A 17,504-nucleotide genomic window follows, 5' to 3' on the forward strand; every position below is an offset into this window, starting at 1 on the left:
GGAAACTATTTGAAAAATAAAGGACTTGTATAAAAAATAAATATATATAACAAATTCACAGTGCGCACGTGAATGAATTACATTGTGCAAACCCAACAACAAACAATCCATGTGTACTTTCCTTTCATTTGTGATTATGCTTCATTTGATGGAAGTGAGTAGCCGCTGATTTGAAATGTAATGTCTCTTGCGTATTTGTGCATCTTGCGATGTGCATGAGTCACATAAGCTTCTCCTCCTTCAGGCTGAGTGCGGTATTGAAGTGTGAATCCCCGCTCTGCTGTGTAGTCTCTCCAACCAGACTGTTTATCTCACACAATTTTCAAATGCTTCCGCTTAAGCAGTCTGTGCAATGGAAGCGTTTAAAGCGATACAGATGCCCCCGCCTCCCCCCACTTCCGTTTCGTCTTTGCAGTCGCGAAAACGTGTCCTAATAAAAATCTAATTAGTCAAAGCCTACGTGGCTTGCTGCTTAGTAAAAATGAAAATTCTAAAAGATATTTTAAACATATTTTAAAATGCATTTTCGTGAATGGAAATGACAAACAGATGGCGGCTTCCGTTATCGGCATTCAGGAGGCGTAGTTACAGACTCTATGTAGCATTCAGAGATTGTGGAATCGTTTTTAGTCTCTTGAGAGACTACCTGGTGTGTGTCTTGTCCTTGTATAGTAACCTTGGATTTTGTTCCCTGCTGTCAATTGTTATCTATTTGTGATGGTCTTGTAATTCGGCGTTTGTTTGAGTGTCTACGTAGGAATGCATTCTTCACAGCATGTTTTGTTGAATGACCATGTTTGTTGGAGATTGCAAAATGTGAACACATACGTATTTTGTCAGAAGTAAGCATACAGTAACATAGAAACACACACATACACACGTGAAAATACAACACAGTATTGCCAAGTGATATTTGTTTTATATGATTATGCATGCAGCTATATGCTGTAGTTTAACCTCCTTTTAACTGTGCTCACACCTCTCTCTCTTCATCTTCAGGTGTGATTGATGGTTACACAGGTGAGCGGGCTGCGCTGGAGGAACAGGCGCGCCTGAAGGAAGAGCTGCAACTCAGCCTCGAGCAAGAGCTGCAGGTAAGATACCTGAGCTCCACAGATGCACAAAGAACCAGTTAGCTGGTTCAGAAGGTATAAGGACATTTTGGATATGAAATTTGTTTGTAATCCTACAAGCTAGTTACTGGGATTTTCCTTTAAACGTGTCATCCCTAGTTTGGTTATGTTAGTATAGGGGAAAAGTTTCAAAATTATTGAAATTATTTTTCAAAAATAACCAATCTGCAAGCTCACAATTGGTAGCATAGCATTTAATAAAGTAAAAAATAGGGCTTAAGTGATTGTTTATGTGGCACAGCATTATGAAAATAATTAAATTAATGAAATAAAGGTGTTACAAATAACAGTAACATTTAGTATGTTGGATTACTTATCTCAAGCCAATTTCTTTGCTCTAATTAAATAAGCACTTAGGATTTTACAGTGTAGATCCCAAAGATTTAAAATGGTTCCATTTGTACACTCTGAGTTACAGTCCCGAAAGGGTCCACCTGGACCCCCGCTGGGCCCCGGACCAGACGTTGAGAAACGGTGCTTTAAACAAGAATCCATATTGACTGCATTTACGTCAGAGCAACACCAAAGCATTTCAAACTGTTGTCTAACCCAGGTGACAAGCAGCCGGCTGCATGAGCTGGAACAGGAGAGACTTCAGATGCAGGAGGAGAGGGAGCTGTTGTCACGGCAACAAGACGCCATGAGGGAGCATGCTGGACCTCGGGAGCTTCGTATGTATCCCAGAATTCATTTAGAAAAAATGACCACAACATGCAATCCAGAGGTTTTGTTTTTTGTGGTAAACCTCATCCTTCCAAAACATAAATCCCCCATCTCCCCTACACACTAAAATCCACAGACGTTGGTTTATCCATTTGCAAGTGTGCAAATGTAACCAAAGGGACCCGCAAGGGTCAATTTGGTTACAATACGATTTTACTGTGTGAATTCTTGGGACATTACTCCACCAACATAGAGTGAATTACTTGTTTCCCATGTATTGGCCCCCCGAGGAAAACAAGCCGCTAGTTTATAAGAAGAGGAAGAATAAAATGGAGAGGAAGATCACATTGCAGAGCTCCATTAATGCTCTGCAGTCATTTAACAGATACTGCTGTTTCCCAGTGGTGAATAATTTATGGTCATTGATTGAGAGTCTGAGAGTAATTCTCCCGTACCACGTTGTTGTGTCTTAACTGTCTAATAATTGTTCATGGACTTACAGAGGGCCATTAACACCCTGATGAGTTAGGAACATGGGATTCATAGTTGGAAACATTTTTCACAAACTGTAATGTACCAAAGGCAGGCAGCATGTCAGTTGCAGTACATGTCATATATTTGCATCATTTTTCTTTTGTTTGTTTTGTTGTTTACAAGAGGTCTAAAATGTGGGACTGTGATAAAACATCTCTTGTAAGTTTCCTTATAAGAAGCTCTTTTGTAGCCATTGTTAAGTGGAAACTCTTTGGTTCAATTTGTCAATCTATCACTGCTATATTACTGCCATGATCCATAAATTGACTGGCATCCGCTATCTTCTGTGGAACCATAACATGACATCCCTTGTATTATGCAAAGGTATTCTGTAGAAACGTTACGAATCTCTTATGAAATGGTAGGTAAGTACATTATGTCTAGGGTGAGGTGGGTACACTCCTTAGAGGGGTTGTTTTAGGAACTCTCACCATTTTCTTTCACAGCGTTTGGCTTCTCCATCCTTTGGCAACACACAACTTTTAACCCAATACCATGGACAGAGGCAGGCCTCTCATCCCATCTGTTCCTTTCTATCTGTCTATCTTTCTTAAGCCTGATTTATAACTTTGTTGTACGATGGTGTCCTGCGTGGAAAATAGCCGATCTTCAAGCTTGTAGAAGATCTGTGAGCTTGTAGATCTGCTATTTTCGGCACGGGACACCATCGTATGACGGAGTATTTAGTAATTAGAGTGCCTGTTCACGACCAAAACAAGAGCATGCTAAATTCCTGTGCTTTCTTATCCTCCTATAGGCCTAGTTGACGCTGCAGTGGTTGCAGCACCTGAAGCAGGTGTGTCCACATTGAGCATGGCTCAGTCATCTATATGTATTGATCGTCTAATCCAGTGGCAGTCTAACCCCCCCTTTCAGTCCAGCAACTCACAAAATAAGGCTTGGAGCTTGCTTGCTATGGGCTCCCAAAAACTCTCCCAAAAACTCAACTTGCTTCTGCTTTTCGTTTCAACTCACTTTTCTCTATGTTCTGGCTCTTCACGGTAATTGTTGATGTCTTTGGATCAATGTTAGCAGCACCCTTTTATTTTTTATAGCATGGATACATAACATAAACTTAGGCGTTATATAAGATAATCATTATCTCCTAATTGTCAATCATCTTTTCTCCAAATTGAGAAATATTAGTTTGATTGCTACAGATAAGCTATGTACATGAATATTGCTTTAACCACTTGCACTACACTAGCGTCCCTATTCTGGGATGAACATTCGTCAAAATTAGCAGATCTACAAGCTCACAACATGTGTGTTTGTAGATCGGCTATTTTTGGCAAAGAGATTTGGTGTAGAGGGAAATACTAGCAGACCTAATGTAGAGCCCTTGGGGACACCGGTCAACTAATTATATAGTGTTTAAGTGGTTAATACCATTCCTTATACTGAGATGATTGGCCAATCAGGAATTCCCTCTCCCTTGCCTGTACGTGCATACAGGGCATGGTACTGCAATGTCTGGACTGTCTACACCCTTGTTATGCCATTGCACCTTCTTGTCTTTTTAAATTGGCACTAATCTAATGGGGTTTCATCACGGGTTAGAACTTAAGGTGTTGGTTGGTTGGTTGGTCTATCGGTGGCAGCAGATGGACAACGGGGCATCGGTTTTGGGGATGTTACCGTATGTTGGAAAGATGACTGAGATGTTGGGAGAGTCTGAGGTTACACATTTGGGTCAAATCAATAATTGTATAATTGATTAACAATTATAGAGAATGTGTTACTATTAAATTTCAAAGATTTTAGAAGGGAAAATGAATGTTAAGTCATAACAGTGCTGCTGTAGTAGTACACACGGGAGTTGATCAAATCAATGCATGGTATGTGAAAGTTACAAGGCTCATGGACCTCAGACTCTTCAGTGACTCTATCTCATCATCCTACCTTGCAATGAAATCAACACAAACCTTACTCATACTGAAATAAAACTGTCCACCAGTAAGTGATACCCGTGTTGTCCTGTGCAATGCATCCTTCAACTCACGTCTGTAGACCTTCTGGAAGAGACAGAGAAGCTGATGAAAGAGAAGGTGGATGTCCAGCGGCAGGCGGAGAAGGAGAACTCTGACCTCCTGAAACACGTGAAGCTCCTGGAGGCAGAGCTGGAGGAGCAGGTGAACAGGGTGATAGAGCTGGAGCAGGCGCAGAAGACGGAGGCTGGAGACCTCCAACAGCAGATCCAGGCTCTGGAGAAACAGTTGGACAAGAACAGGAGGTTCCTGGATGTAAGTGACACACTGACAACACTTAATGGATGGGAACCACTAATGTGTAGGTCTTTTTTTCCTTCCACTTGAAAATCCCTTAACCCATTTAGACCGGGAAAGAATCTGTGTCATTGTCTCTGCCAGGCCGAAAGGCATGGCGAGAGAGTATGTTTTGCCCCCTGTCCGTCCGTCCGTGTGTGTGTCCGTGTGTGTGTCCGTGTGTGTGTGTGTGTGTGTGTGTCATTCTGTCTGTGGACAGCTAATCTCCCACACCGTTGGCTTGATCGCAGCGAAACTATGCACACACACTCCCTGGATGCCACAGCAGAACCTCAGCCCCAATTTTTTCACATGGCCCTTTTTATAGTGCCACCAGGAGGCAGATTTGTGCCAAACATATTTTTTGACAGTACTCCTACAGATTTTGTCCAAAAAACCCACAAATCGATACACACTATCTCTATAGTCATTAAACGAAACGGGTCTTTCAGATTTTTTATATTCCATCCTGATTGTTATGTTATTTTTCTAGAATGTTATTGTAAGATACGGTACCAGTGTGCAAGATCTTTAGACTTCTTATGTCTCCTCCTCCCCATATTCATCACCTTTTTTACCTAGTGGGTAAAAGAGGGTCGGTCTGTCCGTCTGTCTGTCTGTCTTGTCCAGGGCTTATCTCACAAACCTCATCAAATCTCTTGTGCACACTGCCCAAATTTTATAATGGATGGAAGTCAATGGATCAGGCTGAATCCTTGCCCATATTTATGTAGTCATACGTCATAGATGACTTATTTGGGTGCACTTTAGTGAACAGCATCAAATATTTTGTGTCGTAGCACTCGGAGATTCCCTGTGAATGAAAAGTGCAATACAAATCAAATACATTATTATAATTTGAAATATAAATAAAATAAAACGACTATGTCTTCATGTGAATATCCAGGAACAAGCGGTGGACCGTGAGCATGAGAGGGACGTCTTCCAACAGGAGATCCACAAGCTGGAACAGCAGATTAAGAACCCTCACAAGCTGCAGTCCGCCTCGGAGCAAAGAAACCGAGAGGTAACAACAATACAAAGCATTGTTCTCATCCCCGAGGACCAGGCCGGAATGGAGATGCTCAGTTTGTCAATGCAGTGTCATGGTTATGTACAGAGCCTTCCCTGGTACACACTGGTACAATAGACCTGATCCAATTACCTGTGTTTACCAGAAAATGATACCAAACTAGTCTAGCAGGAAGTGCTGCAAAAAAAACCAAAGAATGGGATTCATGCTAATATCTGATCTTGTTTTATTTTATTATGAGAGACTGGGTTTTATCTCTGTAAACATCTAAGACCTGATTCTATGGAATTCTTTGCTGAGGTCAAAGCGAGCACTTAAATACAATTGTTTTATGCTAAGAAGTGCCCTAAGTACTCAAACTTAGAGCACTTTGAGTACTCAAAGTGACTTTGAGTACTTAGAAAAGTTATTATTAATAAGTTGTGGTTGAGTAAGTAGTTGTGGTTTATAATATATAAAGGATATAAGGTGTTGATGTAGTCTAGACTGTACTTGTGTTGATATAACTTGAATAATTATGTCATTAAGTCATTGTTTTTTATTAACGTTTACATTGAAGCATTTTGTGTGCTATAATGTATTCCCCACACTTGAGTTCCTCTTTTGGAGGCAAACAGTGAACACTCGCACAACTGTTGACAGTTGATTGGCTGAATAGTTCTGAATAACATCATTTACATAGATTGGTATACACGTTGCTACCAGAAGAGAGACAGTATTTCCATAGTTTTGACTGATAGACTCTGATGCTCTACTGTAGATGGCTTCAGAAGGGAAGATGAATTGTGTTGCAGTTTATGACATAATTGTTGGCAACATTTAGAATATATTATTTGATTTAGCATTGTGACTGTAATAGAGCAGGTTATAGTGTAATGGAAAAATGTCTAAGCTGTCTGTCTTCAAGGCCTTCCTTAACGACATTACATGAAGGCAGAGAAATAACTTCCTCACACAAAACACAATTACTGTACAGTACAGTATGTCTTCTTTGTCTTCTGCTGGCCTTAAGTATTCTTAATAATATTAGACATAGAATAACATAAAATCTGTTTTCCCTCAGCAGTCTGTCGTGTCTTGCGCTTGGTTCTTGTCAATTCCTGATTTATAACTTTTAATCAGTGTTATTATTATTTTCCTACCCTTCTCTCCCACTTGGCTTTTGCAGGTGGATGGAGTAAACTCTAAGGTATAGTTTCTAGCTACATGTAGAACCATCCTTGTTCCAGACAACATTAAGTCCTTTTTAGAGACCCCACTCACCCCTGTAGCAAATAATTAGTGCCCTGTCTATTTCCCTTTTACCCTCTTCGTGTTCTCCATCTACGTCTCCAAGATTGAAAGCAGGTTGATTCTCTACTTTAAATCACCTTGTCAAATGTTTGACTGTCACCCGACTGTAAATGTTCATCTCCCATGTTCCTCATATAAAAGATCTGTCTTATAGTCAGCCAACATCCACCAAATTTGAACACATTATGCTGCACAGTTGATTTCTAAATGGATTACTTGTGAATTGTTAGGCTGAGACACATACTTGTTTCTATTGATATGTAAATGAAGCTGTAGAAACTTTTAAGTGAAAAATATTTCATTTTAAAGTATTGGAAAAAAAAACATTTAGGGATTAACTGCCACACTGGATATAGTTTGCTTAAAGGACAACTTTGTTTTTTTACAACCAAGGTTTATGTTTTAGCTTGTAATTAAAGTAAATAAAAGATGAGTGTTAATTTTTTTTTTTACTGCTTTCTATAGTTTTAGCAATTTTCGCGATCTTTTTTACAGTGGGCAGGGGCATTCGGGCTAAATATGTATTTTTTTTACACAATAATCCGGCGATTTCTTTATTATTATTTACAGTAGCTCTTCTAGCCCCCAATAACTCACATCTGGCCATCAAAGACCACGGGACCCTTTTTATTGTGTAAAAAATACATATTTAGCCACCTGCCCGAATGCCCCCGCCCACTGTAAAAAATATCGCAAAAATTGCTAAAACTATAGAAAGCAGTAAATGAAAAAAATGTGACACTCATCTTTTATTTACTTTAATTACAAGCTAAAACATAAACCTTGGTTGTAAAAAAAACTAAGTTGTCCTTTAAAAGACTTTGCATCATGTGTTACCCAGATGGCATCTTGAAATTCTGTTTAGTGCGATATTTTCCTAGCTGTAAATCTGAGTTGTATACTTTTTTCATGGATTTTCATACTTGATTCTCAGACAAAATGTTAACCAAGTAAATATAATAATTACTTTAAAGCGCAGCAAATATTCCAAAGCTGGGGGAGTACTTTTCTAAGAGACTATAGGTCACCTTTCCCCCTCTCTCCATGCTCGCTCTACCAAAGTGGCAGTCAATCATGGCCTTCACAAGACTTTACCAGTTATAGGAAAATCCTCCTCTCCTAGATTTCTACACACCCACCACATCATTCATCCCCCCTTTCCCCATCCCACAGGTGGATCATTTGACCTGCCAGCAGCCCGCCTGACTAGTAAATTGCACTGTAGTCTTTTCCAGCCTGAATGAAATCTCTCTCCTCCCCCTGCCCCTCATCTGAAGTCCACCCCGCCTAATCTACCCTCTTTCTCAGGTGGATCAGCTGACCTCACAGCTAGCTGTGCATCTACGGGCTACGCTGTGGTGAATGGTGGCGGTTGAGACGTGCTTCTCACTAAACTGTCCTCTCTCTCTCTCGCTCTCTCTCTCTCGCGCTCTCTCTCTCGCGCTCTCTCTCTCGCTCTCTCCCTCTCTCGCGCACCCACACCACATCAACCAGGTGGATCAGCTGAGCTCGCAGCTGAAGGAGAAGGCGGACTGGTGCAGTGAGCTGCTGCTGGGCTCGGAGCAGCTGCGTCGCGAGGTGGGCGAGCGCGACGAGGAGATTGACAAGCTGGAGAGCCGCGTGCGCGAGCTGGAGCAGGCCCTGCTGGCCAGCACCGAGTCTCTGCAGAAGGTTAGGAGAATGATGAGCGGGGGAGGGGAGGGGAGTTGGGGGTGCAGAGGGTAATGCAAGAGATGGAAGCCCGGGAGAGCGAGAGAGGGGGGAAAAAAACAAAAGGGATTGGGGGAACAATAGCTGCGGTGCATGGCAGAGGGAAGTGTGTGTGTGTGTTTATCTTTGCGAGGGACTGAGGAAGACAGGAAAGCCCGGGAGATTTCTAGCAGTGGGTTACAGTAGCCTGCAGAGGAGGAGAATAGCGGTGTATTTGGGGGAGGCAGCGGCCTGTTGTTGTTGATGTTTTGCTAAGGTTAGCTACTGTCAAGATTGCCCCCCAGTGTTGGTTTATAGGGATGCTATAAAAACACATGCTCCCGTTTCCCATGCTGCTGGTCTGAAGGCAAATTATACAAGCTGCATAATACTGTACATTATGTTGTGTGTGTCTGGTGACGCTTTTCTTTATGAAAACATTTTTAGCCACTTAAACCCTATATACGTCGTAGTGCGTCATATAGCCGAAATAGCCGATCTACAAGCTCACGACGCATCACATTGCAGTGTCGTGAGCTTGTAGATCAGCTATTTTCACCAAGCGTTCACCTATTTTTTACAGAATGCCAATTATGACATGAAGGAAAACTGGCAGAAAAAGACTCGTACTCCACAAAAACTTTAAGGATGATCCTTAGACAGAGACTAAGAAAACATATTTTTGTTTTATTTTATCATGCTCATAAAGTGCTCTGTGCTCAAAGGTGAAAGGTGCAAAAAAGCAGTAAACGTTTCGGTCATAGGACCTTCGTCAGTGCTGTGAATGAATCACAGACAGACATGTTGCTCTTATAGGGCTCCAAATCAGCTCAGGTGCCTGAGGATCAGGGTCATCAAGGCAACTGATCAAAAACATCAACATGGCAATAGTAGGGCATGGACATATCATTACAAATCAAAAAGCCCTAAAGTTATACAGCATTACACATTAAATCATAATGTACATTGTACAGACCATATATCACATATAAACATGTTACTCAGAATAAATAAATAATAATGTAATAACCCATTACATTACAGAACATATTCAATAAAGGGTTCCTATAAGTAGCACTGGAGGGAGAGGTCTTCATTCATACCACCCGGGTTAACAGGTTTTAAATAGAAAATCCATCAGGATTCAGTTTGAAGGAGTTTGGTGTCTAAATCACCACCTCTTCTGGATTTCTTAACTTGTTCTATTGCTATAAATGACAGATCTGCTATGGAGTGACTGGCAATAGTAGATATGTCCTTGTGTCTAATAGCACTCATGTGTTCTATAATACGTGTACGGACTGGTCTGGATGTTTTGCCTACATACTGGAGATTACATTTACGGGAAATCATGTAGACTGTATTGGAAGAACTACAATTGACAAATTGTCTGATGATGTATTGTTTGTTGGAGACTGCACTTTTAAATGTGTTCGTTTTCTTAGAGCAATTTTTCCAATTATGACATGCCTAGAATAGGAATGATAGGATGCATGTGGTTAAATAGATTTTCAACAACACTGCTATCCCCACTGGCACATTATGTGCCGCGTATGATTAAGCATGAACTTATGGTTACAGGTGTGTGCATGTGGTGTGCGCATTAAAATATGTCTACATGCAAGTGCTCATGTGTATTTGTGTTTATCTTTTTTCCCCAGACTGAGGAGAAGAAGCGACATGAGACTCATTCAACACTGGAAGCTCAGCTACAGACTGAGAGAGAGGCGTTGGAGCGGAAGGAGAGAGAGGTACACTGTGAAATAAATCCCATAGTGTTGATTGGACACCAAGAGTGCACAAATGGTTTTTATGTTGTATATTTTATTTTTGAATTCATACCAAATTATTTGTCATTGTCTTTTCTTGTTTTATATTGTATAGTTGTTTATACTCTGATGTGTTTATCATTTTACAAAAAAATCCAATAAAAACAATATATAAAAAAAAAAAAAGAGTGCACAAATGGAATTAAATGTACTCGGGGAGGGCGTTCCAAAGCATTTGTGAGTGCCAGCATAATTTCGGCGGGAGTGTTCCGGGGGCAGACACAGACAGTGGTCACTGGTCACACAACACATTTATGCAGAATGGTTGTGAAAAATATGCCAGTGAATAATTATATGAAAAATGTACTTGTATGACTTAAACATTACAAATCAAGAATGGGTCAATAACAATGACAGGAATGTAAACATGACATTAAACAAAAATAATTATATATACAGTATATATATATAAAATAAAATGAAGTAGATATACAGTAGCATCCCTCTGTGCTTCCTCCAGATCGTTAACCTGGAGGAACAGCTGGAGCAGTTCAAGGAGGAGCTGGAGAACAAGAGCGAGGAGGTGCAGCAGCTCCAAATGCAGCTGGAGATCCAGAGGAAGGAGCTCAGCAGCCAGCAGCAATACCTGGACAACAGGGACAGCATGCTCCAGGTATATACAGTAGCTGCCCTATTGGTGTGTTCATTTAAAGCCTGATTTGTACTGTGTCGTACGATGGTGTCCCTTGCCAAAAATATCTACAACTCGACTGAATTAGCGCTCTGCTGAGTACACGTCACACGGAATTCATCTATAGTCTTTTGAGGGTCCCGGACACACTTGATTCCCAATCCCCATGCAGTGCCAGTGCCTAAACAACTGGAGTTCATATAATTGGTCCTCACTTATGCTCATGGTACTATTTTTCTGTACTCAGTCTGTGTCTCAGAGGACAGTTCAGAAACCCGCCTTCCAGTGACATCATCGATGGGGAATCCAAGCTAATAGAAACGGCAGGTTTTCTATTCCTGGAAAGTTAGTATGCTATAATAGAAGCCATTGTTCTCTCATTAATACAAATCTAATTTAAAAAAAATGAAACAATGGCGAGTTTCTAAACTGTCCACAGCCCTCCTATGTGAGACAGACAAGTAGATTTTAAAAACATCATTTTATCATGAGCATTAGTGAAGATAGGTTGAAAATGACTGAAGTCGTCCTTTAACATTGTATCGTATTCCAGTGGTTTTCAAATTGTGTGTGCTCAAAGCGCACTAATGTGCAAGGCAAAATGTCATAGCACACCTGTGTTCATATCAGAAAATAGCAGATTGACAAGCTCACATGTCGCAATGTGACGCATTGTAAGCCCAAAATAGGGACGCCAGGTTGAAAGTATTAATATTTAAGTAAAATATTTCTGTGATCTGTTTAACTGATAACTGTTTAGCTGTTTTCTTCTCTTCTAATGTTTTTTTTTCTTCATTAGGTAATGTCAAATATTGTATGAGGAACAATTCTTGATTATATTTAATGTATTTATTCCATTAATATTCTGTTAATATTGTATTTATTTTTACAAGACTTAATTTCAGTACATTTTGGTTACACACTCACTGCCAGGTATTAATTAATTAATTCATCCGCTACTGCCAGCGTTTTTTACCTTATTTTGACGATCCACGGAGAGCCATGGAAGCCACGTTGTGGACACGGATGTAAACAAAGGCTGTCTGGGGGGAGGGGGAGGGTCTCGTTTCTCCACCAGAACAAAAACATTTTACCGCGATCGTCCATTCTGTTGTTATCGGCAGTTGAATATGGCTAGTTTTCATCAAAAAAAGAAGAAATCCAAGTGTTTTTCTACATCTCATAACATGGGAGTGGATGGAGTGACTTTTTTTGGTATGATGTCATTTCTGCCATTTCTATAAAAAAATAAAAAATTACGGAGATCTCCGTCAATGGTATTCAAGTGTTGGATTTGAAATGACGGAGATCTCCGGCATCGAATGGCAGGGAATGTGTTAAGTCCTAAACGGTTAATGACCCATATTCCGGTTGAACTGTACAACCGAAGTTCCGCCTCCACCCCACTTTGCAGTCACATAGATAATTCCTACTGAGAATCTAATTCGTCGAAGCACATCTTAGCTTTCTGCTTAGCAGAAATGAAAATTCAAAAATATATTTTAAAGATATTTCAAAATATATTTTCGAGAACGTAAATGACAAACGGATGATGGCATCCGTTTGTGGCTTTCAGGATGTTTAGCGTCCTATATCATTCGGAGGTTGTGAAATAGTTGTCTGGCTTGGGAGACTAGTCTCACGGCACACCATTTGGGAACCACTGGTGTTTAGCTTGTGAAACAGACCCTGTCCTGTTGCCTTTGAGCCAGGCATTGCCATTTCTGAAGACGTAGTGAGACAGACGGTTCATCACAGCTTTATTTTTCGTCAGCTTCAATAAATGAATTATGTAGAATTTTCAGTCTACAGGGTATGTCTTTTATTTCATATAGAACATGCATGAAGTTTCAACAAAAATACTTAAACTACCTTTTCCTGGCATTAACTTAATATTCATTTTCCACTCATGGAATATGTAAATTGGCTAGATAACAACACAACACCAACAGGTGAGGTCTGTTTGGTTTACACAGCCAACATCTGCTCTCTTAGACAGACTACAGATTGGATCATCTTGGGTCAGATTCAGCCAGTTATCAGTTATTTATATTTTATTCAGGTTTCTAATTATCTGGGACATTTGCCTTCTTATCCACCATGCATGCACTAAGGAAAGTCAGTACCACCTACCTACCACTACCCTGATAATATTAACTGAACCTGTATTATAGGTATCCAACAAAGCTGCTTTTGGGTCCGTTGGATGGGTTGCTGGGTTGTGTGCGACACAGCTAAGTGTGTTCAGTAGAGTGACCTGTCGTGTTGTGACTTTTGAAGGTGATGGAGGAGAAGGACAGGGAGATAGCACTTCTTAATGAACAGATCACTAAGCTTCATCAAATGGAAACGGCTTCTGATAACAAGGTAACACACTATGCGTATACAAAACTACCTCTGTTTTTTTGCATACGCATAGGCTTGTAGTGGATCGTCGTGTGTGACCTGTAGCATCCTGTTCTTTTTTTGTTTGTTTGTTTTGTATTTAATCTGTTTTTCCGTTGTTCGGTTGCTGTTGGATTTCTTTTACTTTTCATTTGTTTGATGTTGTTTGGTAAGTAGATTCACTGTGTCATGTCCTGTTGTGTGGTTATCGTTTGTTTGTAGCATGCTTTTGGTAAATCTGTGAGACCCTCACTGTGAGGTTAATAATTGCGTCCAATTAAAGTTCAGAAATCGACGTCAACAAATTAAGTGTTTGCCTACAAATCTACAATCATGACTTTTGGTTCAAATACTTTGGTGGGTCGCAGAGGTTTATCCAGAAACATGCAATTGTCAAATCCTCCTGCTGCTCGTCTGTTATGCTGACATCCACTTCCCACTCCGTAGGAAGATCTGGAGTCCCAGGTAGAGTGCATGCGTAGCGAGCAGGAGCACCTGAAGAGGAACAACGAGGAGGAGCTGGACCAGCTGAACGCCGTCATTGACAAACTGCAGCAGGAACTCGCCAACATCGAGCAGAAGCAGACACCGGAGGAAGAGGAGGACACCAAAGCCCACGCGGAGGGTGAAGAAGGAGGGCCTAGTAAAGAGGAATTCGACGAGATGAAGCAGAGAATGGACCTCTCTACCAAAGAGCTCGATACCCTGAAAGCAGAGCACGGTAAGCTGTTGGACACGTATCGGCGCTTGAAGGAAAGCGCCGCAGCGTTGGCCAAGACAGAAAATCTCGAGAGCTCAGGCGGTGACCTCCAAGAGGCTCTCAGGCAGAAAACGGCCGGCCTGGTGGTCATGCAGGCCCAGGTGCATGCGCTGGAGCAGAGTGCCACATCCAGGGTGGACAAACTGAGTCACCGCGTCCAGGACCTCGAGGACCTGGTCAGTCAGAAGGATGGCGAGCTCACCCGCTGCCGCCGTCTCGTGGAACAAGCCCATAGCGACGCGGAACTCCTCCAACAGAAGGTTTCGGACTTGGAGGAGAAACTGAGGGAGAGGGTGGCCGCGGCACTCGTCAGCCAGGTTCAGCTGGAGGCCCTTCAGGAAGAGTCACAGCAGTATGAGGAGCACAAAGCCAAAGAGCAGAACCAGGACTCTAGGAGACCGGAAGAGTTCCACACCTATGACTTTGGTGATCTGGGTATTCCCCGGATGGATTTCGGCGGATTAGGTAGAGCGAGTCGGGGTCCCACAGGGAAGGTGGTCCATCTGACGGAGAAGCTCCGTGAGCTGGAGGTAGGCCTCAGTTGCATGCAGAAAGACCAGGAACTCCAGAAACAGCTGCTCTCCAGCTCAGAGGAGGAGGTGTTGGAGTATGAAAGGAGGCTGGCTGTGCTCATGGATTTACTCAATCAGATGAAGGCCAAGGCTGGTGCACACCAGAGAACTCCACTGTCTGTCCAGGTATCAATCACACTTGTATCCTAAAGATGAATGCTCAGTGGTCTTACGCAGAATGTTATATAACATGTTTAATATATGTAATTTGTTTCTCGATCTATAGGACTTGCTAGTGGAAAATTATTTAAATTTGACAAATTAAAACCGTGTTTCCTAATATCTTTAACACACCATACGACTTTTAAAATCCAACCGATGGTGAAAAGACACACTATTTACTTTCGCAGATTAGCCGGACTCGCTTCAGTTTTCCCTCGTAAACGAGCTAATTTATTCATATAATCGTGACGACTCTGACTTGATGACTAAACTTGATGACTAAACTACAAGATAACATGGTGTGATTGTCCATGGTGACCTGCCCTATTTTGCACAGACCAATGCAGATAAACCAATACAACGTAAAATATTGGTCATCATGCCTCAATCAGTTAGGCTTTAAATTGTATAGTCTTGTTCTCTGCATAGCTGATATTTCATTTTAATATTCTGTCATAATGAGAATTGTTTCTGTCACATGATGCAGCTCTGATAAATCTCTTGTGAATTTTCAATCAGTCCTCCATAGCTGGACACCAAATTGCTGTGACTGGGCTTCTTGGAGAGCTGCAGGAGGTCAAAGACGAGGCCACTGTTACCAAAGAGCAGCTGAACTACTATAAGCAGAGCTGCAGTAGGCTCCAGGAAGAGCTGAAGGTATGGGATGGGATCATTAAGCCTGATTTATAAATGACAGTAGGCTTTAAGCATTTTGACTGCTATTTTGTGGTTTGATTGAAGCTGCTGTTTCATTTTAGGAAAAAGAAACCACAATGGACACATTGAAAGAGCAACTTCAGAGGGTGAGAGAAGAAAAAGTGTTTAGCTCCACTATTATCATTTCCATACATTGGGTCCAGAACAGACATGAACCTATAAACGATCTAGTCTAATACTTGAGCCTCTTGACATTAGGAAGCATCCAGAGACGGTGAGGAGACCAAGGTGTCAGAGGTTCACCAACAACTCCTGGAGGTCCAGGAAGAGGCTGCTGTCACCAAGGAGGAGCTGAGCAGCAGCAGGGAGAGCTATGACAAGCTACAAGAGCTGCTCCAGGTGTGGAGAATGTTGGACATTCAATGTACTGTAGCTATAATAATAATAAGAGCTCTACAAAGTCCTTCGCGAACAACAAAGCACAAATGAAGTGAAAGTATCACAATCGATTAAATGAGATACAAAAATGAAATTGCATATATAACGTAGAACTTTAACATCATGTAGACAATGCTAAATTGTCATCTACCTTTCTAGCTTATGTTACTAACTTACATTTCTGTCATTCTTTTCTTTTTAAGGAGAGGGAATTGACCATTGCTCATCTTAAAGGAGAACTCTATCAAGTAAGTAGGAACTGTTTCACACCTGCATTCTGTTGCAGTGAATTGCTTTAATTCATATCACTAAAATTATCATATTATTTAGAAACATTTTGTTCCCTTGCCACTGCTTCCCCACACAGGTTGTCATGTCCAGTAAACAATACGATCTCTGTGATTGTCTTCTACCCCACTCACTCCCAAAGCTGAATTCTGCCCCTTAGGTTCATTCTAGTTTTATAGTGAGCTCTATTCAACGTTTGTTCCCTTCCTTATGGCAGTAGACACTGTCAGTGATGTGAATTGCTTTGTTTTGAATACACAGATGAAAATAAACTCAACATAAGTCCCTGGTTTTGAGGTTATATAAACAGAGTGCATGCATGGTGGTGGATTTCTCACATGGAAGCTCTTTCTATAATCGCTCCCAGTTAAGCATGACCATTTCTCGATATCTTTCTAAAGAAAAGTTACAAAGTTCTATCTGTACCTCACTGACTTTCTTGCCCCTCCCTCTACCAGGCAACCTCAGAAGTAGAAGGGTCCGGTGCCACCGATCTCTTACAGGAGCTCCAGGAAGTCCGAAACGAGGCATCAGCCACCAAAGAAGAGCTGAACAGCTTCAGGGAACGTGCAGAGAAACTCCAGGACGAGCTCCAGGTCCGCGACCTCTCCATCGCCAAGCTGAAAGATGAACTCCAGGAGGTCCGTACAGCCTTGGCCAGAACAGTGGGATCGGCGCCCCCGTCTCCTTCTCCGTCACCTCAGCTTCCATCGTCCACCTCTTCTTCCTCCTCCGCCGCCCAGCCCAAAAGGAAAGGAGCAAAGCAACAAGTCGGCAAGGGCGGCAGCGCCAAAGACAAACTGCCTCTGTCCAGGAAGAGCTCTGCTACCGCCACCGGCCAGTCTGCCGACAAAGCCCGGAGCCCCCCACTAGCCAGCGACTCTCAACGGCAGCAGCATCACCGTGTGTCTGTAACAGACTCAGCCACCCAGACCGAGGCTCTCCAGATGCCTGTGTCTGCGTCGGACGCAGCCAAAGAGCAAGTGGAGGAGGTGATTGGAGAGTTCCAGGAGAAGATTGACCAGATGCAGGAGCTCCACGCCGCAGAGATCCTGGACATGGAGGCACGGCATATCTCAGAGAGTGAGACACTCCGCAGGGACGTGCAGGCTCTGGAGGAGGAGTGCAAAGCCCTCAAGGCTGTCATCGACAAGCTGCGCTCCAGTGAGGTGA

The 17,504-nt window shown here is 42.0% G+C and overlaps 1 protein-coding gene across 5 annotated transcripts in view; it reads left to right on the plus strand.

The window, feature by feature from the left end:
• akap9 (A kinase (PRKA) anchor protein 9) overlaps nucleotides 1-17,504 on the plus strand; it is a 99,661-nt gene that overhangs the window by 69,117 nt on the left and 13,040 nt on the right. For 4 of the 5 annotated variants that reach the window (XM_080443046.1, XM_080443044.1, XM_080443045.1 and 1 more), the window contains 14 exons: nucleotides 1,000-1,094; nucleotides 1,687-1,804; nucleotides 3,088-3,126; nucleotides 4,341-4,573; nucleotides 5,502-5,621; nucleotides 8,415-8,591; nucleotides 10,271-10,360; nucleotides 10,899-11,051; nucleotides 13,902-14,912; nucleotides 15,468-15,605; nucleotides 15,707-15,751; nucleotides 15,864-16,004; nucleotides 16,247-16,291; nucleotides 16,790-17,500. In XM_080443046.1, the coding sequence (XP_080299172.1) occupies nucleotides 1,000-1,094; nucleotides 1,687-1,804; nucleotides 3,088-3,126; nucleotides 4,341-4,573; nucleotides 5,502-5,621; nucleotides 8,415-8,591; nucleotides 10,271-10,360; nucleotides 10,899-11,051; nucleotides 13,902-14,912; nucleotides 15,468-15,605; nucleotides 15,707-15,751; nucleotides 15,864-16,004; nucleotides 16,247-16,291; nucleotides 16,790-17,500 (3,116 nt within the window). The remainder of the gene's footprint in view (nucleotides 1-999; nucleotides 1,095-1,686; nucleotides 1,805-3,087; nucleotides 3,127-4,340; nucleotides 4,574-5,501; nucleotides 5,622-8,414; nucleotides 8,592-10,270; nucleotides 10,361-10,898; nucleotides 11,052-13,901; nucleotides 14,913-15,467; nucleotides 15,606-15,706; nucleotides 15,752-15,863; nucleotides 16,005-16,246; nucleotides 16,292-16,789; nucleotides 17,501-17,504) is intronic. The other variant, XM_080443047.1, reaches the window with a different exon arrangement.

The sequence above is a fragment of the Gymnoscopelus braueri genome (genome assembly GCF_963280865.1).
Source record: "Gymnoscopelus braueri genome assembly, chromosome: 11".
Lineage (NCBI taxonomy): Eukaryota > Metazoa > Chordata > Actinopteri > Myctophiformes > Myctophidae > Gymnoscopelus > Gymnoscopelus braueri.